Source organism: Telopea speciosissima, chromosome 4 (assembly GCF_018873765.1).
Source record: "Telopea speciosissima isolate NSW1024214 ecotype Mountain lineage chromosome 4, Tspe_v1, whole genome shotgun sequence".
Classification (NCBI taxonomy): Eukaryota; Viridiplantae; Streptophyta; class Magnoliopsida; order Proteales; family Proteaceae; genus Telopea; species Telopea speciosissima.
The window spans coordinates 68,096,897-68,120,713 of NC_057919.1; the positions used below are offsets into that span (position 1 = coordinate 68,096,897).

The 23,817-nt window shown below is 39.6% G+C and overlaps 2 protein-coding genes across 3 annotated transcripts; one reads left to right on the forward strand and one right to left on the reverse strand.

Moving 5' to 3' along the window:
- Positions 1-4,736: 4,736 nt before the first annotated feature.
- LOC122660325 (protein DEHYDRATION-INDUCED 19 homolog 3-like) lies at positions 4,737-16,616 on the forward strand. 2 transcript variants are annotated; one of them, XM_043855581.1, is made up of 5 exons: positions 4,737-4,967; positions 5,100-5,242; positions 5,726-5,803; positions 6,696-6,958; positions 13,257-13,320. In XM_043855581.1, exons 1-5 carry the CDS (start codon positions 4,892-4,894, stop codon positions 13,303-13,305), a joined length of 609 nt encoding a protein of 202 aa, XP_043711516.1. In that variant the 5' UTR covers positions 4,737-4,891; the 3' UTR covers positions 13,306-13,320. The 2 variants fall into 2 exon arrangements, with proteins under 2 accessions (XP_043711516.1, XP_043711515.1); XM_043855580.1 differs by lacking the exon at positions 13,257-13,320 and adding an exon at positions 16,281-16,616 and having other exon boundaries at positions 4,738-4,967.
- A 1,920-nt stretch (positions 16,617-18,536) lies between these two features.
- Positions 18,537-22,714, reverse strand: LOC122659583. Its single transcript, XM_043854685.1, has 4 exons — positions 21,391-22,714; positions 20,117-21,041; positions 18,919-19,115; positions 18,537-18,650 (listed from the first exon to the last, which is right to left on the reverse strand). Exons 1-4 carry the CDS (start codon positions 22,672-22,674, stop codon positions 18,537-18,539), a joined length of 2,520 nt encoding a protein of 839 aa, XP_043710620.1. The 5' UTR covers positions 22,675-22,714.
- Between the last annotated feature and the right edge of the window lie 1,103 nt (positions 22,715-23,817).

The window sequence follows — 23,817 nt, forward strand, 5'->3', positions numbered from 1 at the left end:
ATCCCTCACATAGGAGCTGAAATGACCACCCTACCCCACCTTGGGCAATGTGTTCAGGCAGTGGATAGGTGATCATTTCAGCTCCTATGTGAGGGATTGTAGGGAATTGGAGGGTGTCAGAATTGGAGGTGATAATGATCCGCTATAACTAATAGGAGAGGATAACGATTCGCGAAGAGTCCCAAGTTCATCGGTCTCCTTGGCTTGGTCCATTCTCCATTGATTTTAGGGACGCTTTGATCGCCTTATCCTGCCCAAACGTCTTGCCCGAGTAAGGGTAAGGTGGTCAAAGCGTAGCGTCTTGAGTCTGGCACCCGGATATACAGAATCTTTTTCATGATTTTAGGGTTTCTTTTTTCTTTGATTCCTTCGGATTTCGATTCTTCTCAATTTGTATAATCAATAATTACGTAAATACCATTATCCTCACACTTAGTCTAGATAATTATGAAAATACGGCCATTATCACATTTACCATTCCAATTAATTAAAATAATTATGAAAATACCATTACAACTGTGTATCTAAAGATTTTTTTTATTATTATTATGGGGAAAAAGCTCTCTTGGCTGACCGAGGATTCAGTTTTGGTTTTTAAGAAAGTGAAATCATTTATTAAATGGTTTAATTCGATTTTGATTTGATTCATTATTGAAACCATTAACATATTAAATCAATTAAAAACCGGTTACTCCAAACATTCTATGTACATTGTACGCTCTAATGTTTTTTAGTGGATTTGTACCATGTAAATTAATTTAAGATATTTTTATTTCTTAAGTCATAATTTGGGCATAGATGTCATGTTTCAAGCTTGCTCTGTAACATCATATTTATTGTTTATCCAAAAAATTTTAAAAGAAAAAACATCACATTTATTTATGAGCTTAAAAATTTGGTTCATTGCCAATTTGATGCACAACTATTAATTCGAATTGACAAAAAATCTAAACCGGTAAAGACCGTTTAATTGGAATCATTTATTAATTGATTTACGATTTGGGATATTTAAAACTGTTTAATAAATGTTTGTATCATAACATGAACTGAACTTTTACCCCCAAAAAAAAAAAAACATGAACTGAACCAAAATCAAATTGGTTAATTGGAATTGAACCGATTGACACCCTACTCTCCTATGTTGCTTGCTCATTTAACCCTCTTTTTAAATAATATTTAAGGAAAAAGATATATATCGCTCTAGACACTCTCCTATTGAGATTCTATCTCCTCCACAACCATGTGGGTTCTTTTTATCCTGTCCTGAACAATTTGGAGTGGAGGATGCCATTACATGTGAACAGATATAGATACCCTACCTTTTAAGGGAAAAAGAATGTTGTCAGGCTACATAGCATATGTTGTTGCCTCCCTATGTTTATCAGATTAAAATCCTCTATAGTGCATTGACCTGGCGGTGCACTGTGGTGTGGCCTTGCGAGCTCGACACATGGATGATACGACATCCAACAATGCCAAGCTCGAGAAGAAAAAAGAAGAACTACAATCGAGCTTGCACCGTTGGATGTTGCATCATCCACATGTCGAGCTCGTAAAGCCGCACCGCAGTGCACCGCCAGATTGATGCATTGCAGAGGATTTTTGTCCATGTTTATCTCTCCTCTATCCTATGAAATGACATATTTATCCTCTATTATTGGAGGAGAGACACAAGAAGGTGCTAACATACAATACGTAGGTAGACAAGGAACTCAATCCCAAAAAATGAAGTTTTGATTTACATTAACATTGTGTAGATCCTAGAGCTGCAACAAAGCCGAGTTGAGCCGGACTTTTTAAAACCCCAGTCCAACCCTAGATCCCCTTAGCTTAGTATAGGCAAGCCCCGACCTTGACTCAGGTCCTAAAAACTTCAACACAAGCCCAACTCTACTAGGCTCAACTCAGCCCAAACATACTCAACACATGTTTAAGCACATAATTATTCACAAATTCATTTATTTCATATCATTTAGAGCCAGGTTGGACTCCGCCCGAAGCCTCAACCCTGATCCTACCCAACCCGACCCTAAGCTCAAGTAGGGGTGTCAAACAGTCGGTTTGGTCCAATTTTGGTTGGGCTAAATCAGTTTCAGTCTGGGAATGAGAGAGACCAAAATCGAAACGTTTAAGAACTTTGGTCTGGTCCTATACAGTTTTGGGTTATTTCGATTTTCCATATCGGTTTTGATAGTTTGCGTTTTGAAGCTTGAACTATAGTGAAATATTACATTCATAACCTATAGTGAGGAAAGAGTCGGTCAAAACAATTTATATCATCTTCCCCCAAGTCAAACAAATAACCAATAAGAACATGGAAATTGATTCGATGTGTTCATGTTGTAATAGGAACAAAGTGGAATAACTATGAGGTTTGTTTCTGACCCTCCATTGTCCTTTGTTGGTTTGATTCTTAAATGGGGTAGAGTTCCTGGATTGACAAAAAAGGAACAACAGAGATGCTTCACTTCCCATGCGTGTGTTGTTTGGGATATTTGGAAGATGAGGAATTCTAGATGCTTTAAAGCATCCATTCCCCCTTTTCGCTCTTGGATTTCCATTGTCAACAAAAATGTGGAGGAAACTCTTTCGTTGCTTCTTGGTGCTACTCCATCTCATAGCAGTGCATCGCCCCCTCCTACTCCCTTAGCTGACTCAATGGAGATCGTCCGTATGTTTTCGGATGTAGCTGTTTCTGAAATACCGAAAGCCTTGGGGGCTAGATTGCATTATTTTGACAAGGAATCGAGAGTTGTGCTTGATTGCGTCTGACCACGCGGCGCTTTCTTCCGCTGTGGTGGGTGAGGCTTTGGCTTTTAAGTTGGCGATGAGCTCCACTTTATAAGCCGGTTTCCACCATGCTGTTTTCCATTCAGAATGGCTCTCCCTGATTCGCTGCTTGTGGGTGGGATTTTCCCTTCCTTCAGTGGAGATCTCCTCAGTTGTTGAGGACTTAAAGCTTCTTCCGGTTAGATTTGCTTTTTTGTGGCTTCCGTCATGTTTATAGGACGGATAATGTATTGGTTCATTCTATTGCTAAATGGGCAGTTGGTTACCCTTATAAAGGTTCTTGGGTCTCCACTTTTCTTGAGGAGTTGTTGGATATTGTATTTCGGCTTGTTCTCCTTCGGGGGCTTAATTTATTTGGCTCCCTTTGAGGGGCCTTTGCACCAAAACAAAAACAAAAAAAAAATACAATGTAAAAAGAAGGTAACTAAAATTGAAATCATCAATGGATAAATAGAGTTTCTAGCAAAATCATTTTTTACAAATAAAATAATTGTTTATTAAATTAATGAGAAAATATAACTAATATTAAATCAATGGATAATTAATCAATAAGAAAAGATAACTAATGTTAAAATCATAAAATGAAATTTACTGTCAATCAATTTTCAACCAATCCCATCATACCCCAGCACAAGACTAATCCGATAAAAGATTGATTTGATTCAATCTGGATTTTTTTGGTCGGGTTCAGTCAGTTTTACCAGTTCGGACTAGTTTTTGACACCCCTAACTAGGGGTGTCAATTTTGGATCGGAACCGGTAACCAAATCGGAACTATCCCGCTAGAAACCAGAACCGATCCACCCAATAGCTTATTGGTTCGGATCTGGTTTGGTCCCAGGAACCGTTAGAACCAGAAGAAATGACTAGGACTGGATTATCATCTAATGAAATTTGACAAATGATGTCATACACAAGAAGAACAACTTCAGAAGTTGTGTTTTTGGTATTCTCTCCACTCATACCTAACAACTGCAATGTATAGACTATTATTTCAATAAAAATCTTTATTCACAAACCATCAAATTGATGATGACAGATGGCAAATTATTATAAAAGTTTGCTATTTCTAATCCCTCTCTCTCTCTCTCTCTCTCTTTCTCTGCATAAACAAATTCTAATATGAGGAATTATGTGAAAGTTGTAGACAATAGAATTAGCTCAAGTCTAACATATCTGTTCACATGAGATGATAATATATACATTGACACATTGGAACGTCTACTGTTTTTCTAGAGCAATTCCTATTGTCCTTGTTTTGGGCTCTACATTATACTAATGTTTGGACCTGCTTAGGAATTGGAACCAGACCACCCATTACTTAATGATCCTAGATTTCAGATTTGGAACCGGTGAACTTATTGATTCGGATTTGGTCTTGACATCTTAGAGATAGAACCGCTAGAAAACCAGAGCGATAATCCAAAACCGGACCAATTGACACCCCTACCCCCAACCTCTAGTGAGATTAAAAATCTCATGCCAGCCCCATAGGCTCAAGGCGGTCCGGACTCAGGGCCAAACTTGCACCCCAAGTAGTTACCATGTCCGTAGCAGCATGTAGTTTACTGTTTACCAGGGAATATCTGCCCGGTAGTTAGGGGCGTTTCAGATATTCCCACCCATGCCGTGGTCAATTTTTGGACCTCAGATGCCTCTGATTGTAAGCCTTTGAGAGAACTTTCTCACAGTGAGAGGGAGAGAGAGAGAGAGAGAGTACAACGAAGGTCAGGTCGGTGGGAAATCGAAGACCGAATCTCTGGAGCTCTTCTCTGATTCTCAGTGGTTCGCTACTTTACACACACACACGCTCTGTAATTTCTCCGCTTTCTGCCTTTTCTCCCTTACTTTCCTGGAAGCAAAGGAAGTAAAGATAAAGGTTACAGAACCGCCTTTCCTTCCGACCTGTTTCTCCTTTTCTCTTCCCCCCCTCCCTTTCCCCCACTTCTATATTTTAGGGCTTTTCGATCACTGACTCACTCCCTCCTTCACTCACTTCGAACGGTAGCTTAACGTGTGAGTAATTTGTGCAAATCTCGTAGTATTAAACTCAAGAGGTCAGGTTTGAAGAATTTTTTTCTGAATTTTTCAGTTGAGACCTATGGAGCCTGATTCTTGGAATGGTCGTCTCTCTGCCGCCTCTAAACGTTATCAAGCCGCCCTACAATCGCGTTCTGGTGAGTGTTTTGTTTTCAGGCTCTTTATAAAAAAATAAAAAAAAGACCTTTTGAAGGCCTTTCGGGTTTTGTTTTGTTATGGAGGAGATTTTGATTGTCCAATTTCCTTGTAAATTGGACCATATGGTGCAGATCTTTACATGGGGTTTGAAGAGATTGATGGAGATGAAGATACGCGGGCAGAGTTTCCTTGCCCTTTCTGTTCGGAGGACTTTGATATTGTTGGATTGTGCTATCATATCGATGACGAGCATCCGCTAGAGGCGAAGAATGGGGTATTAATTAATTACTTTGTGATTGACTTAATTTACATTTCGTATGTTGCTCAGAAAACGTTAGCGTTCTTGCCTTTGGTTGCTCCCACTCACCTTCCCTTTCAGTCATAATTGTAATTGTTTACAGTATCGAGATTTCCTTTTTGGTGAACTTGTGGGGAGGCATAGTTTTCTGATAAGTGGATTTATTTGACTGAAAAGAATTTAAAACCTAGATTAGTATATACTGAATAAGTGAGGGGAAAAAATTAGATGAGTTGATTATCACCGTGGACAAAGATAAAAGGAAATACAAAGAAAATTTTGATCTTTGGATAAGCTAAGATTAGATAAGGTAAATGCTCTCTTGATTGGCAAAAGTGTATATTGGGACCTATGATTTTAACTCAATTTGATGGGGAGTCTTCACTGACGGAAGAAATTATGTGGTACTTAATGTTTTTTTTTTTCTTTCTCACAGTTGGGAATTTCTTGTCTTTGTAGGTATGCCCAGTTTGTGCAATGAGGGTAGGAATGGACATGGTTGGACACATCACTATGCAACATGGACATCTTTTTAAGATATCCTTTTAATTTTGTAAATTTGTTGTAGATTTTGGGTCAACAGATATTTGTCTTGATTTTTGAACTTGTGATTCACATTTTTTTATTCTGGTTTTTTTGTGGGAGTTATATGTGGTGCTCATTGACATGTTATTTCTGCGTAAAACAATAGTGTTAAATGCATTACGATATTTGAGGTGTCAAATGGAGTTAAATATACCATGATAGCAAATTAGATTAAACTACCCTTTCTCTGGAGTCAGGATGGGCTGTTTAGGCTATTTTTTATGGTTTTCTGAGTATAATTGTTTTGGGATTCAGCCCAGGCTAGTATATTTTCATCCAAATCTGGCTTCTTTTCTTCAGACATACTTTGGTTATCTAGCAGGAAATGCTGTTACGACAATCTTTAGCAGTCAAAATCAGTTGTTCACTTGAGCTAATCCACATGTCATGGCGCCTAAAAATGAAAACTCTGGTTGCAGTTTCATCATGACTCATTTAACTGTTGAATGTATTTATATTTTGCATAATGTACGATGTTAGTAAAATCAAGGACAATTACCTTTTCTTTGGGGACGGAGTGGGGAATAGAAGCCATTTGAATTAATTTTGTGTAGATCAACAAAACAAGGATGTTAAGCCTTAAGGACTTGGTTTGCATCTGTGTCTCCTGACCCCCTCACTTTTCTGCTATATTTAAACTATGGGAAACCTTGTAGTCTATGAATTAGAAAACTAAGCTTACCTACTTCTCTCTCCCCCACCTCCCACCCCTGTTGAAGTTGTTATCTACTTCAAAATTTTCCTTCTTTTTTACTTGTGTCACCTCTATGCTAGTTCATATGATCCCTCATCTTCAAATAGTCATCCCATTTGGCAATGCTCTGAATTCCTTAACTAGTATTACATGCAGCGTAAGAGGAGATTCCGTAAAGGTGGATCCCATTCAACCCTTTCATTATTAAGAAAGGAGTTGCGAGAAGGAAATTTACAATCCCTTCTTGGAGGCTCTTCTCGTGTAGTTTCTTCCTCCAATACAGCACCTGATCCATTGCTCTCCTCGTTTATCTACAATCTGCCAATTGCTGATGAATCAGAGAGTGTACAGCCTCTTTCTTCAGCTGAAGCAAGCTCTACCAAGAAAAGTTCAGAGGAGACCGTGGTAGAAAGGTATCAAACACTGTCACTGTTAATCAAATTGGTTTTTCCATGTTTACCTTTTTGATGTTTAATATTAATGGAGTAAACTGGTATGCAGTTGTTGCATGAAATGTGTTTCCATTTAGATTAGGTATTACATATGTCAAACTTTTGTGCTTGCAGTTCTATCTGACATAGTTGTCAAGGCGTCACCTAGGCGTCCAGGCGCCTTGGTTGCCTTGGACGCCTTGTTGGTGTCGCCTTGCGTTTGGACCCTCTCCAACGCCTTGGGTCGCGTAGACACTGTGACAACTATCATATCGAACTCTCAAAACTCTATGATATGGTTCTGCTGCTTTAAAAGTACAAGAATTTTATATACTTGTTTGAAATGAATGAGTACTTTCCCATCACCGACTGAGAAACAGATTTTGTATGGATGACAATCTAAATACTAAATCAACAACTTCATTTTCCATCTTCTCGATAGTTAACAATTGGATTTTAATAGTTTAAGATGAAACATGAAAGTGATGCTTTCCTGGATGTTTCGGAGCAATCAAAAGGATATACAATATAGGAATACATTGGTTCCGACTGTCACATCATATAAGTAGTCAGGATTGTCATTATCTAAATCTGGTGGACATTGTGGTTTTCAAAGTTGAAATAATGCCTTTAATGTAGTCCTATATAGGCAAGGCCTAATAGGAGCCAGGTAAGATAAGAATTCTGTAACTGTTTACAGATGTGGGCTGTTTAGAGTAAAACTAGGATTAGGGTTGGATATTGGGAAAGGGGTTTGTAAGGTATTAATGGGCAGGTCTAGAGGGCTATTATGGTATAAAAAGGTTAGGGTTTGAAATTCTGCAATTTTGGACAGAATTGTGTTGCAGATTTTGGGTTTAATGGAGTGGAGGAATGGAGGGGTTATGGTGGAGACTAAGGGCTAGGGTTAAGGTCGAGTGTGGAGAGTGATGTGGGGAATGTAGGCTGGAAGTAGGGTTTGAAAGTGAAAGGCTAAATCTGGACTTATGGGGGAATCCTAGTGGAGGTAGGAGTATAGGTTTAATGGAGAATTAGGGTTTGGTGGATGGAGGGGGTGTGGATTAGGTTAGAGGATGAAGAGGGGAATGATATATGCAGGAAATTAAAATTACTTACTGGTTTGATCTCCTTCAAAGGCAATAACAGCAGCTTGAAGAAGCTCGATTGAATAAGAAGAAGGACCTCCCTATCTACAAGATGCAAGGAGGTGATCGGAGTCCACCAATCCCTTCACCTTGATATTACCCACAAGGTAGCCTTGATATTACTCACAAGGTTCACTCAACAGAGCAGAGCACGCAACTATGGCAGCAAACAAAAACTTTTTCATTAATTAAATTCGTATGTAATGTTGGCCTCCCTTACAAACTTATATAGAAGACTCAAAAATAGACTTGGACACTAAAAATGAATGGCCTAACCCTATCCCTAACCTATTAAGTAACTTAAACTGACTAGGAAACTAGAAAACTAAAGGAAATAGACTCAAAACATGGCTGGACTTATAGAGTCCTAATCCAACCCAAGACCACTTAAGTTGTCACATGACCACTTAACCAAGTCACATGATCACTTAAATTGAACCAATTGGATGCAACCAATTTGAATCGGTTCAATTAAAAAACATAAAAATAAACTAAGTATTGGGCTAATCCCGTATGCAATCTATATACTCATATTTTAGGCCCATAAAAGTGGCCTATTACATTAGAAACCCATGGGATCAACGACCCAACATGTATGTAACCCAACCCTAGACTTATTCCCAATGAAACAACCCTTATTTGGTGATGAATCTGCATCAGCCTTATTCTCTTAGGGGACGTTTGTTTGACGGGGAGGATGGGTGGGAATGTTGTGGGACGGGGTCCCACAGTGTAGTGGGTTGGGGAATAGGGTACTTTTCCCATGAACAGTAACCGATGTCCCACCAATTTGGTGGGACTTTGGATAGGATTGGGGTGGGGTTTTCAAGTGCCACATCAGCAGACAAAGCATTTAATGTTGTTCTTTGAGCTTTTGTAAGTTCACTACCTCAGGTTAACCAAACAAGGTTGGGGTCGGATTTTTGAAGTGCCACATCAACACTTTCCCACACCTAAGTCCCCGTCAAACAAATGGCCCCTTAGGGAATAACATGACAATCTGCAGTAGTTGGTTGCATTGGAGATAATTGACCTAATGATGGTTGAGCCATCCCCTTCTATTTAACATAATCGTTAAATTGAGATTCCTAGAGGTCTATAACATACTCATTTTGTACCAGTCTTGACCTCATGTACAACCTCCGTAAAACGTCTATTAGTCTTTGGTCAAGCTTTAGATTTCCATATGGTTTTGAATGAATTTTTTTCTAAAGGTGATTTTGCATGAAAAATTCCCACCACTTATCTTATGCCCGTTGAAGTATCCAAACCCAAAAGCTTAAGCTAATAGGTGGAGAGGCCCAACTGGTATATGAAGTCATCCAAGGTCTCAGAGTTGGTCAATGCGGGATTATTCCCAATACTCCCCCTCATGTGGTGCCTTTCTTTTGGGTGGCAGTACACATGACAATATGACATGTGTGGCCCCTCTTTTTGGTGATTTGACGCTGATATGTTTAATTAACATAATGGGTTTGATGCTCTAGTACCATGTTAAATCCGCTTATCCCAAAAGCTTGAGCTGTTAAATAAGGGAAACACCAATTTATATCAACATCCCCTGCACGTGCAAGCCCATACACACATGGATCTGCACGTGACGCCATCACGTGGCATCAAGGGTACAAAGTGTAAGGGCACAACAACACACAACACAAACCCCTTGCACTTACCAGGGGTCAAACACCTGATCTCCTGGCTCTAATGCCATTTTGAAGTAATTAACCCAAAATCTTAAACTATTAGGTGGGCGGCCCAACTGGTATATGAAATCATTCAAGGTCCTAGAGTTAGTAGCTCTGGGATTATTCACGACAATGCCATCTAATGATTTGGAGAAGGATTTTGAGGGGAAAACAAAGAACTTGTGATTTGAAGAACTAGATCTTCAGATTCTTTTATACAGATGTGCTTGGTGGAGATTGATTCAGTCATTTGACGTCCCACTACATCGAACATCAGTAGAAACCTGTACATATTGGATTATAAACATCCTTTTGTATTTTGATGAAGAAAGTAAAGGAAACATAGTGTACTGAACTATTGAAGGCTTGAACCCCAAAATAAATAAATAAATAAAACCCATTGGTCTCCCTAAAACCTAATCCTTTGATTCCTTTCCTCTCGTGCCATTGTATGCCAAACATGTTGGATGGAGGTAAAGAATGCAACAGTGGCTGTCCAAGGGCATTGCAAGTTGACATTTGGTGGGCAGAGGGAGGAGTGATGCAATTACAATTCCATGCTGAGGCCAACATAACCCAGGCTGCGAGGAGCCGGGTCCAATCCTGGGTTATGGTCTATTAGGGATATTTAGGGTATTATTATGGATTATTTTGTAATTTGAATATTTTTTTTAATGCTTGTTAGCCTGAACCGTAGGAGTTGGAGTTTGAGTTAAATTTGTTTCCAGTTTCAGGAAATGATTAGCAGATTAGAAGATTAGGAGTCTTTTCCTCTTTATATAATGCACATAATCAGCGATTAAGCAGAGTGGAATGAATGTATGTTTGTTCTTAATTGGTTTTTTAATAAAATTTAGGGGCCTTCCCGGGTCCCAGATAATGTTCGGGGTAAAATATATAAAAAAAATGCAGAGTGGAATGAATTTTGATTAGTTTCTCTGAGTTTAGTGTGTGGTACTGTTGGCTGAGAACTGCCTCTCCCTCTCTTTGATCATGATCTATCTTCCCTTCCAGGTGTTGCTCTTCCAACCAACCTCTCCACTATTCTCCTCGCTGTTTATTCTTGATCTTCTTATTCTTCTGTCTAATCCTTATTTCCTATTTATGTTTCAAAAATTTTATTTGTTGTTCCCTGCTGCTGATGGTACTAGCAGTACACTAAGTTGGTTCAACTCCCCTCATAACTTAATCTTTCAACCTGAGATTCTGTAGGGTGTTCATAAGTAAGGGGGCAATTCTGATAGGGGTGTTCGGGGTTGGGAAACAGTTTCTGTAAGGAAATCAAGCCTTCGATCAGAACTGGGTCATGCTCTTCCGTTAGGTTTTATTTTAGAAAATTTTATTTAATTTTCAGGTTGTCGACTCATGTGCTTGTTGGTTGGATTCAAATAGGGCTTTGAGTTAAGAGCCTAATCCCCGAGTTTCAGCTCGATTGGTTTCCATATGAGTTAGAACACACAACTGAAATCAGAGAGGGTTTACTGCTGGGGAGTGATGTCGTGAGGTTGAAGATGTTACTTTCCTAAATTACAATTAACGACAAAACTTTCGTTCATTACTCAAAAGCCCTCTGATTTTGTAGACTGATTTTATTTTACTCCTATTTTCAATTGAAATTCTAGAGAAGTCTTTTTCCCTTAAATTTATTACTCCTCTATCCCTGGGTCCTTTGTTCCTTCCAATAGGATCATAAACTGATCTTAGAATTTATGAGATCGCCACTGCTCCTTTAAAATTGAGTTATTTGTTCTCTGTGTGCCCATATCAATCCAATATTAAGGGTTTGTAGAACCCGGGGTTGCATTAACGAGTCTCAAATAGGGATAGCAATGGGCTGGGTTAAACGAGGGCGTGCCCTGGCCTAGTCCCAATAGGCTGGGCTTGAGATGACCAAGATCGGTTCTTTGTCTTTTGGGGAAGATGAACCATGGCATTCACTCTTGTAGTCGTCTTCTCTTACCTACCAAAGCCTTTTCCTTCCCTCTGATTGCTTGATGAGTCTCTAGTTCATTTTTATGGCGTGTATCTTCTGCATCATTATCCTTTAGATAATTCCCAGAGGTTCTTATGGTTTCTACCATCAGTTTCTGGCAATAACTGTTAAATCATGATTCCCTTGTCTTCAACAAAAGTCCATTGTGAGAGACTGTTAGTAAATCATTGAACCCCTTCCTTTAAGCTTAGAGACTTGATGGAGCAGCTGAAGCCTTAGTGTGTGTTAGACATAATCTTGTTACAGTAACTCCTGCTAAGAGCAATGGCTTTGTATATTTGAATGCTCAAAGTACCATTCTTGGGGATAGGTGGAAAAGCATTTATACTACTAATGATATCTCTTTCCTAAGTGCCGATTTACATCTTAATTAGTTAAACATGTTTAATTTCCCAGCATTGTTGGAGAAGTCTATGGAGATCTTATGGAAAAGCCTTACCTTCATTTTTCATCTTTTATCTACTGCTATACAAATTTCCTTCTTACCTTTTCTGCTTGTTCCCATGATAGCTAATCCCATCTAGTCCTTTTTTTTTTTTTTTTTTTGTGGGGGGTGGGGGGGTTTGTTGAATAATCCAATCTAGTCCTTGAAACCTTTTGAAAGATACTTGCCTCTGTTTTGTAGAGTTTTGCATGGTCCCTTCATTCAGGCTTTTACAGTCATCATCTTAGTAAGAGGAGTTCATTGTGTTGTCTTGCACACCCTTTTTGCTAAACCAGGAAACTCTGCGGCTATTTTTAAGCTACATGGATGCTCCATGTGGCCCTTCCAGACCGTTGGTTTGATACATCACTCTCTTAATTTACCACCTTAAATGGCCCACCTTCTATTAGACTTCTGAGTTTTTAGCTATTTAGTTGTTTTCTCCTACCTTGGCTTTTTAACAATTCTTTGACCGTCACTTTTCAATGTGTAGAACATTTTTTGCTCTGAAATTTTACATGGTGATAGGGGTTGGTGGGTCCTGATTGAGTACCATATTTGAGTGTCAGTGTAATGTCACATGGCAGCTTTGCACTTCCCGCACTGATGATCCTGATGCAACTTGCAATGCCAGTGGCAGTACCACCTTCCTTTGTTCTTGGTTGGCCTTTTCTGTCATTGAAATGTCTTTCCCTACCCTCTCCCTCCCTCCTAATTCCTGAAAAAGGTAAAGATTTTAGACTCAGATGACATTTATGATAAAGAATGATGACACCTACATTGATTCTACTGTTCTTTGGGGATCCCAAACTTGTGGTAGCCCTCCAATACAAATTCACTTAAGGAATACCCTAGTAGGGTCTTGGATGCCCCTGGTCTTATCTTTCCAAAGCAAACCCCACCCCACAAATGAAAGATAACAAATTGCTCTTGTTCTGGAACTCTTAATATCTTGTACTTACAAATCATTTAATGCTTCTGACTTTCTTGGTATCATTTTTTTATCTAGTTTTTAGGAATTCTGATTTTTAAGGGTCAATGAATTACCTAGTTCCAATCTCTCTCGTCTCAATGGTAGCTAGGAAGTGAGTATTGGTCGAATATCAACTTCTTCCTGATCAATTATCATCATCCTTGTTTTTGAACTCCTGCAAAGCAGGGGGTAAGGCTGCATACATTTGTCCCCTTCCCTCAAGACCCTGCAACAGCAGGAACCTCGTGCACTGTGACGCTCTTGAACTATTTCAACTATTCAGTTAGGTTGGATTGTTATAATTTTTCCTTCTCGTAAATTCTTTGATTGTTTATTACAGTTGAGGCTACTTCCCGCCATAGTTGTCATGGCGTCGCCATGGCGTCCTGGCACTGGAGAAGCCTGCATGGCGACCTACGCCATGGCATCCTTCTTTGATTTCTTCTTCCTATCTCTCTTTCCCTCTTCGATTTCTGCCTTCCCTCTTCGATGTCTTCTTTCCCTCTTCGATTTCTTTTTCCTGTCTCAATTTCCCTCTTCGATTTCTTCTTCCTGTCTCTCTGTCTCTGTTTTGCAACTAAGAAGTCGCCAGATCTGATTCCAGGAATTAAATACTCCTTGCTTAGTTGATTTCTGTGATGAGTTCTTGCTGGAATTGATAGAACATGATGTGGCGATGCTTTGCTTGAAGGTTTAGACTGGACCGAGAAGAGTTGAAGGAGTTATCTCCTTTGTACTTTGCCTTTTTCCGTCCCAGGCTGAAGTCGTAAGGTTGAAGATAACCATAAATCCGATCGTGGGTTATTACAAACACTTATTTTTTCCTTTTTCCTAAAGTACCCTTCTCTTCTTTTATTCCCCTTTGTCCATACTATACACATCCCTCCAAGTTTACCCTTAGTCATTAAGTCAAAACCCTTTTATGCCCTTTCTTAGATTCTGCTTAATTACAAGATTGCCATCCTTAAAACTTGAGAAACAATAGAGAAAAAATAAAACATGGCTTGAGTATACATCTATTAAACCATTAAAAATAGAGAAAATAAAAAATAAAACATGGTCGACATGCTCGCCATGGCAACGCCATGACGGGCAACATGTCGATATATCGACGTGACACCCCTCCACCGACTTGCATTGCCGTGATGCCGTGACAACTATGCTCCCTGCACCCACCCAAGAATGAAATGATAATAATAATAAAAAAAATAGGGGTGAGTGGATGCAAATGGAGGCTCCACCAGCCATAATTGCCATGTGGCAATCAGGTAGGGCCAAATTTTAGCGAGTACCAAAGGTCGTCCCCCCCCCCCCCCCCAAACAAAAAAAAGAAAAAAAGAGGAAAAAAACACATTAACCATTAGTGCAGATTTGGTTTGGGTTCGATGGTTCAATTCACCTTTGAACAAGTTTTTTGGTTCAATCCTGGTTTAATTATTTAGGTTCAATGAACTTGGAATAGTTCAAGGGGTGTAGTAGTACTTAGCAGTTTATTTTCTCCTTTTTTTATTATACTTTTTAATGCAAGACTAGAACCAGAATAGGTTTAATCCCAGGCAGGATCAAATAGAAAACCCTCCAATAAACAAGAAATCATATGAGGGAACAATTTCCAATAGAACAATGAGAACTCAAATGGGGGAACAACTTCCTTGGTTGAAGTCATAGTTATCAAGGCGTGGCCTAAGCGTCCAAACTCCTTGGTCCCCTAGGCGCCTTACCTTGGTGTCATGATGCAGTTAGGATTTTCCAATTGGGTCAATTGGGCCTTGTAAAACTTTATTTTGGCCCATGGTTGGTTTCTATAGACCCTTGGTTTCTTATTTTTGGGTTTATTGATGTAATGGATCTAATTTGTAAGCCTATAAAGTGGGGATAATGTTAGTACACGGGATTAGTAGTTAAATTGAGTGTTTGAGTTTGATTAGAATATTTAATAGCTAGATAGAATTTTATTTTGAGTTTCTTTACTTTATTGAGTGTATTACAATGATTAGGAGTCCTTTTATGAGTTAAATTAGGAATTTTAGAAGGTCTATATATATGTAATACTTCCCCTATTAATTAGGTTAATTAGGTGGTTGAATGAAGATAAAACTCCTCCCAAAGTAGCTGGTCGATGGGAAAGAATTAAAGATAAGTTTTTGAGTCAATAAAGGATTGCCAACTCAGCCCTTGTTAGTTTAGAGTTCAGTTTTATTTCTGTTTTTCTTGTATTTTCAGCATTATAAAACGATTGTAAAGGCTAACAGCCTCCACGATGTGATTATGTAGTAGAATTTGTTTCTTTTTACCCTGAAATTGAGATTGTGATCTCCTCTGCCTCCCTTCCCCTCCCCTCTTACAGCAGGCTACCATTCACGGTTATTATTCAGTTTCAGAACAGTCTCTTATTTTCCCCTTCTTCCCTAGCAGATCGAGTTCTTCTCTGCCATTGATCTGAAACCCACTAGCAGCAGACAGGCCCACCTATCAGATCTGCATCACACTGAAAACAAAGCAAACAAAAAGGGTGTAGAAACATAGTCTTTGAGCAGTTCTGTGGATGTATTGGGCTATTATGACATCATGTAGTGCTCACTTACAGTCTATATGGGCTGCGGCCTATCGTGTGTTTGCAGTTGTGCTGCCAGCTCTGTATCAAATTTATGATTATGTGGGGGAAAATTTGCGATGCAAGGTTGGTCATCCAATTGAAATCAGACCCTCACTCTCACTCATAATGAATAAATGCTATCCCTTCTGATTTAATTGTTTGGATTTATTGGCACATCACCTGGCAGAAACAGGGGTGCAGGAGTTGGACTCTCCATTAGAAGTGAAGTTCTAGTGTTAGTGGGAGCAACTTTCCCACACCAATTTTGGATGGCTATAACAAACCTGTTTGGTTTGGCCTAACTCTGGTTGTCTTTGACTAAACCCTTCTCTGATACATTTTTGTTTGCCTGCTTAAGCAATCCTGTTGTTTCTAAGTCTTTAATGCTCCAAGTTTTTCCTTGTTTGCCTTGTGACCAAAATTGACTCTATTTTTGCTGTTCTGTCAATCATATTTATTTGGCTCTGATGGTAATTTCTGTCTAACAGGAGTATTCAGTCTTCACCTCCTCTATCAGATAAGGAACAAGAGGAGAAGGCTCGGAGATGCAAGTTTGTACAGGGGCTACTTCTTTCCACGATTCTTGATGATGATTTATGAATTACCATGGGAGAGCAAGGTTATTGAGTTTTAGATTGGCACTCAATAGGTTCACCATTAATGTTGTATTTTGGTTGATGTGCCTAGTTCTTAATGCAGGGAGGGATAGAGATAAAGAGAGCAATGTAATCTTATTTATAAGTGGAAGTAGTTAGCATAACGGACTCTCGTTTCCCTGTTATATCAGGAGATATTGTTCATTAAGGAGGAAAGAACCAACTCAATCTTTGTGTATATGTAATATGCATGTCATTTCTATTCGAACTTCTCAGTTAATAAACTAGCATATCAACACTTGGTTCTACATTAATCCATGCTCTCGAGTCTGGACTCAAGGTTTTAAAAGAAGACGAATGGAATCCTGGTGGCGGATCGAAATCAGTAGGTCCCAAGAATCCTATAATCAGCTCTTAGATTAAAACATATAGTGATTCGATCTAGGGTTTCAGATTGATTAGAATTGGGGCCGGTTCTGGCCAATTCACCGATTAGATACCCGATTCTTGAAACCATGTGTGGGCCAGACCGAGAAAAGGAATCTCTCTACGGTGGTGGTTGGCTAAGGGAATGGTTCTTCACTTCTTTGAACTTACTGAACTCCACTTGCCTCGCAGTCATGGAATCCTCAACGATCTCACGATTTTTTCTCCCCTTTCAATGAACTTCTCATGGGTCCTTTCAAGTCACAGCGGCTGGGTTACAGCTGCTATCTTCGGATTTCCCTTCTCTGAAGGGCGGTGCACCGCCCACTTAAAACACTTGAAAGGGTAGTGGTGTCTTTTATCCTTTCAAGGTGTTGGGTGGACGGTTAGATTCTCAAGCATGATGCACTAAGAGGATAAATTTCCATCAGTATTTGTAGTACTTTGAACTCCCCACCATCACAAGTTCACAACTTTTCACATTCAATAAAATGACTTGCTGAATCAAGAACTTCTTTTCCTCTTAAATCCCCAGTATTGCTACTCGCGACCAGGGAGGGACGACTCACCAAAATTGTATTTCAAACCATTGGAGAACCTAAACGAGAGAAAGGCATGGGGTGCGATAGACAGTGACGCGTCTAAGGCAGAGGCGGATGCTATGAAAGTAGGAAAGGCATTTCGCCCTGGGAAGGACTAGAAGCCACCACAGTTCATCCTATAAATAGAAGGGTACTATACAAGGTAAAGAGGTCGTTAACCATTAGTCATCAATCATTCACATTTACTCACTTTAACTGTGAGCTCAGATCAGGTCTTTGTACGAGGACCGTCTTTGGGAGCTTGGATCCACCCACATGGAATCTACTGTCCCCTCTATAGGCCCTCTGGATTCCATGTGTGTGACCTGATCTGCACTTACTTTTTCACTCAGTTCCTAACTCATAAAGGAGCGTACCCAATGCACAAGGCCCCCGCTACTACGGGGTCTGGAGAGAGTCATAATGTACACAGCCTTACCCCCTCTTTCACAAAGAAGCTGTTTCTGGACTCACCTGTGACCACTTGTCACAATAGAACAACCTTTACCATTTCACCAAGGCTCGCCCTCATAGTAAGTTTAAATTTCCAAATCCTTGACAACTAACAGTGGGATCTTAAATATCTGTTACGACTGAAGTGCTTCAAACATGTTTTCTGTTGAGACACAGACAGAGTAGCTGCTCTCTGTTCCTTCTTTGCAAATGTAGTTGGAGTAGTAAAATCTCAGGTAGACCATCAAGGGTGTCCTATGGTGTCCTCGCAAGTGCTTCTTGGTCAAGTAATTGATGGCATTCAGACAAGATTCTTGTTCTGTTAAGCACTTATATGTAAGTATTACCACTTAGCTGTGACAATTCCAGCACATTGCCAACCACAGATCTCCTTGCAAAGCTTATGCACTGCTATCTGCAATACCATGCTTCATCATATTTCCATGATTTTAATCCATAAAACAAATCAGTCATAAGTTTCATTCAGATTTCAGACACATTCGTTCTTATCTTTTCCAACTTTATATATTACATTCAGCAAAATATCTTTTCCTTTCTTAATACTCATGCAATTTTGTAATGGTTATTAACCAATCATAGAAACTATTTTCCCTCGAAACAAATGGAGCTCAAGTGTTAAGACTCCAAACCATTCATCCATTTCTTGTTGACAATCCTGATTTGAGAATTACGAATAACCATGGAAGAGGACATTTAAGAAACAAACAAGTAGGGACACTTTTGTTCCATAGTATAATTTCTCTGAGTTTCTTTTCCTTTTATAGAAAATGGAGTCAGTTTTCTGTGTCAATAAAAAAAATGTAGTTAGTAACAGCTGAATTTCCCAATACAATTTAATCTGATAAATCCCAACCTAATGACTTTTTGTTCAAACTCCATAACTAATCTGGATCTCTATGCCTCACAATGGGGGAAAAATAGAAATGAATAATAATAATAAATGAATGCAGTCCAGACCAGAATAACTGAACAAGCCCGGGAAGTATTCTTGCCACAGATCATCTGCCGAACCCTACGGATTGCAGCCTCATGTACATGATCTTCCTTACCACGTCACATATAAAGGAATTGAAGCAAGACGAGCAACAATTCTCCATCTGATTGATTGGTTCACTTAGTCTCTCAATATGGGGACATCTTGATGGTGGCTGAACAGGGATAGCCATGTTCCTATTGTGGTCAAGCCCACAAGCAGCTAAAACAGTGTGAGTGGAACGCCTGGCAATGTCCTTGAAAGTCCCGTGAGCTACATTAAAAAAAAAAAAAGGTGGAGAAAACAGTTATTCTCTCTGAAATTTTCTTATACCAAACCCTGCAAAATAGGCTTACTCATGTGGCCTGCAAGAGCACAGCTAATAATTGGAATCTTAATCATTGGAAACTTTGTGAACTTCCATCCTAAATATGTTAACTGAACTTCACATAGCTACTCTGTGCCCCTAAACAAAGAGGTTCAAACACATCATCAAAGGGCGTACACAGTGCATGAGGCTTCTGCCATTCTGGGGTCTGGGGAAGGTCAAGCATATCATCCTAGATATGAAATCGATAAGGGAAGATATACAATGACGAATGGAAGATGGAATTTACCCTTTTCCGAAGCAAGGACTAACCAAAATTTAAGGAGGATACCAAACCAAAATTTGAGATAACAGTAAAGTTCTCAGGTTGCCCATTTCTTGTATGCATCCGTTGCTTCTGGACACAAGAAGAATAAAAATCCCATACTCCCCCATTCATGTAAACATAACTCAATAAAGCTAATTAAAATCAACATATATCCGCAGATGATATGGGTTCAACAATCTTAAGTCAAAAAGATGTCTTGTTGATATATCAAATTCATTGAACGTGCATGAATTCATTCCAATAAAACAAGCAGGAGCTTTCTAGTTTTTCACATATTTTTAAATTGGATGTTCTCATATTTTCAAGGAGCAGTTTGATAGCAAATGCATGACTCAACAAATTAAATAGCTCACAGGTTACAGCTACTACTTGAATTTCACAATTTAGGTTTCTAATCAAGTACCATGTTTTCCGTAGTGTAAGTCTGCAAGCTCCAGAATCATGGATTGCAATATCCAGATAACTGGAACCTCTAATGCACATTTGACAGTGTGGGTCCTTAATCATTCCATGTTTTCCTTGGTGACATAAGCCTGTTTTTAACCAAGTATATAATGAATTCCAGATCACAATGAACCTATGACATTGAAGATGGAAATGCCACAAGGATACACATACCTATTTGTGTATGTTGGGACAACCTTTTCAAATGGTGTCTCACGATAGGTTGTAACCGTTGTTTCGCCCCTTTCTGTTCGTCCGCAGCTTTTGCCTGGTGAAAAGTAGCTTCATCGCTATCTCTGTTAATAGAAATATTAGCATCAGTTCCATTGATTGGCGTGCTGCTGCACTGGTGGAGTTGCCCAAGACCTGATACTGCATTAACTTCAGTATGCTCAGCACATAATGCTCCACAAGAAGAAACACTTAATGTGGCAGTACTGGGGCCTTCATTGATATTTCTACCTAAATGCCCAAAACTTGCACCAAAGGCATCCACCTCTTGCGTGGGACGAGGAGCACTGTCCTTTCCCAGCTCAAATTCACTTCCAAAATTAAACTGTGAAGCCCCATCAGTTCTGCTGGCCATTTCAGTTCCTTCATTCATCCTATTGCTGGAAAGAAGGCTATGTATCCGAAGCCGTATTCTACGTCTTCCTGACAGAGTTGATGCCCCAGCTCCAGTCACAGTAGATGAAGCCTGATAATCTCCTCCTGAAGCATGCCTGGGAGATGGGACAAACCCAGCTCCTGGAGAAACAGAGAGACCTTGTACAGACACTGTGCAGTCAGAACTTTCCACATTCATTTCCCCGGTAGAGAGTCCAGCAGTTATGTTGCTACTTACAGTCGTCTGATTAAATACAGGATCTTGAACAAGTGAATTTGAAGATCCAGGATCAGCGGGCCTGCAACCTTCACAGTACCAATTACCTTCAGGCACTTCCCGTCCTAGACCGACACAATAGCTATGTGCAGGGGAATCGCAGATATCACAAAGTAACATAAGATTATCGTCTCCACCTTGCTGACATTCCAAGCAAACTACATTTTCATATGGATCAAAATATCCCCTTACTTCCTCTTCGGATGGCCGATAGACCTGCAAATAACATCCCTACATCAAATCTCAAATAGTACAAGACAGCAGGTCATTATAGTGCCCTCCTCCCCCTTCCTTTTTGTAGGTTATCATGCTCAGACAAAGGTGTTTTAATGTCAGTCCAGTGTCCTAGCAGTTGTCACTGCTTCAAGAGCCATGACAACATTAGAGCTTGGACATTTTAAAAGCGGTGAGGGGGGGGGGAAACAGGACTTAATCCTAGAGATGAGAAACTGAATATCAGAAATCACCGAGATTTAAACGAATAATAACTGAAATAAAATTATTCAGCATACGGTTAACTAAATTTAAAGCTTGGTGGACAGGAATGGCAGAGAAAATAAGATACCTGATCACGTTTTGGGACCCGTAAGACCACGCTCCTTAGATCAATTCCTAAGTTGGACCTTGCAGGTTTACTAATTGTGGCAAACCTCTGTTTGCACAGTGGGCAACGAGATTCTACTCTCGACCACTCTAATATGCAAACGAAACAGAAGTAGTGATTACAACAGTTTAATGTTCCCCGGACTGTCCCCTTTCCTTCTTCGGACAAACAGATCCCACAAACTTGTTTCCCTGCATCAATTTTAAAATCTTCAACCTTCTCTTTCCCCTTTTGTCCCAGCCTTGTCTTTTGATGATGGTTTGAAGTTCCATCAACATGGAGTCGCTTCGACAAAGACGAACTCCTCAAGCAAGTTGTCAAGTTCCCACAAAATACACTGGCTTCTATGAGCACCTCCCTCTCTTCCTCAGAGATGGTGTACTCAAAGTCCGAAGATCCAGTGCATTCAGTATCCGAATCAGAAAACGTAATGGATCTCTTCTTTTTTCTCCCTGGTTTCTTCTTAATCTTTTCCTTTACCATCCTATTCTCGGCTAAGAAGTCATCATCAGAGCTTACTAACCGCCTCGAAACCGCCCTTTTCGTCGTCCTTCTCCTCTTCTTTCTCAATGGCTTCTTTGCAGCCATAGATTTCCTTTTCCTTTTCTGGCCTTTTAGAGATACCCTTTTCGGCACAATACTTTTCCTTGTGTTACTTCTTCCCCTGACCAGAAAATCTTCATCATCGTCTACAAAATCAATGCCATCTGGAGTGAATTCCTCGTCATCGTCATCATTATCATCATAATCGCCACTTCCATCATCAAAGTCGACTGAACCTCTGGTTCTCTTCCTAGAACGTTTGATATTATTGTAAGAACCCTTGATTGGATTTGATCTAACAAGCCCTCTTTGCCTTCCATTTACACGATCCATCCCATCAGGTATGAATTCCTCGTCATCATACTCGTAGTCAATTTCTTCATCGTCTGAAACTCTTGTTCGTTTGCGTGAACGTTTAACGCTCTGTTTCCTCTGACCTCGAAGAACCCTGCGGGGTCTCAACCCATTAAGCTCTCTCTCCTCCTTTTCCTCTTGACTGCAGCCACTCATCTCCTCGAAATCAAAAGTTTCCTCCAACTCCTCTCCAGCAGAGAAGGAAGCACACCCGGAGTTATCAGATATCTCGTTTTCTTCATCTTCTCCCAAAACGTAATCCTCGTCTGAATCATCCGAACCCTTTTCTTTAGAAAGAACCCTTCTCTTTCTACTGCGCCGAAGAACCAACTTCCCTCCCCTACCCATCTCTGCAGAAAGAAAAACCCCGGAATAATTGAATTATAGAAAGCAAAATTCAAGATACTCTGTCGTCTGCCCCCTTCCCTATTTCCCTCATGAGTCATGAATAATAATAGACAGTAACTTGTTCTTGGAGAGCATCAATTGCTCAAACAATAAACAGAGAAATCTTAACCAGTATCAAATCAAAAGCAGAAGAAGAAACAAGAAAGAAGCAAAAATAATGAATCTCTCCCCACCCCATGTATGTTCTTTTGTTAAATATATATATATAAAAAAAAATGAGTATTAAAACCACCCAAACAGAAAGAATTAAAACTCCGAGATGGGCAAGGGAAGAAAGTTGAGCAGTTTTTTTTAAAAAGAGGTTGAAATTTGTAAATGTCAACCTTATTCACATTTTTTTAATTATTAAACTCCAAGATTATTCTTGTTTGAATATTTCAAAGATTAGTGTTCATGCTTTAATATAATCGTATGTTAAGTAACGAACCTGAAACTCTGAGAAGAGGATTAACCCAAATCCTGAACGAGATGGAAAAGGAAATGCCGGCCTTAGAACAGCCTCGCAGCTTGATTCTAGACCTTCTGGAGTTCTTGTCTCTCTCCTTCGGTGCTTCCTTTTATTCTTCTGGATTGGATGGCTTGGGTGGGTGGGTTGGTTTCCTACTTCCTACTAAGTCTGTGGAAAGTCTCAAACCCAAAAGGCAAAAACACTGAAGAAAGACTTCTTCGCTTGGGGTTGAGTCGGTGTCGGCTTAAGGTCGGTTTGGGGATAAATTTTCATGGGAAAATCGAAAAAAACCAGTCTAGGGGTCAAAATAAGGCAGTCAAACTCTTTCCTACTTTCAAATGGGGATTAGGGTTGTGTTTGGTATACATTTTTATAGTAGATTTTGGGTCTAGAAATTATTCTGAAATCCGATTGAGAATGTATTCTAAAGTTAGAATCTATTTTGGATATAGAAGACATTCTCATAATAGATTTTGTCTTTATTATTATTTTTTTGGACTGAGTTTCCGTTCACAAAAGGTAACTGGGATCCCATTCACCGTGGGGTAGGAGTCTACCAAGAGAGTGCAGGAATGGGTATTGAGAGGATATTTTGGAACATACCAAAACCCTATGAGGGGTTTATCAACCCTAGA

Excerpts from the sequence above, each read along its gene's own strand:
- LOC122660325 (XM_043855580.1), top strand. The coding sequence starts at position 4,892 with ATGGAGCCTGATTCTTGGAATGGTCGTCTCTCTGCCGCCTCTAAACGT. Across the intron at positions 5,243-5,725 it reads CGCTAGAGGCGAAGAATGGG|GTATGCCCAGTTTGTGCAAT; the intron begins GTATTAATTAAT and ends TTGTCTTTGTAG. Across the intron at positions 6,959-16,280 it reads GAGGAGACCGTGGTAGAAAG|GAGTATTCAGTCTTCACCTC; the intron begins GTATCAAACACT and ends TCTGTCTAACAG.
- LOC122659583 (XM_043854685.1), bottom strand. The coding sequence starts at position 22,674 with ATGGGTAGGGGAGGGAAGTTGGTTCTTCGGCGCAGTAGAAAGAGAAGG. Across the intron at positions 19,116-20,116 it reads GTCCCAACATACACAAATAG|CTCACGGGACTTTCAAGGAC; the intron begins GTATGTGTATCC and ends TTTTTAATGTAG. Across the intron at positions 18,651-18,918 it reads ATTCCTTTATATGTGACGTG|AAAACTGACTCCATTTTCTA; the intron begins GTAAGGAAGATC and ends TTATTGACACAG.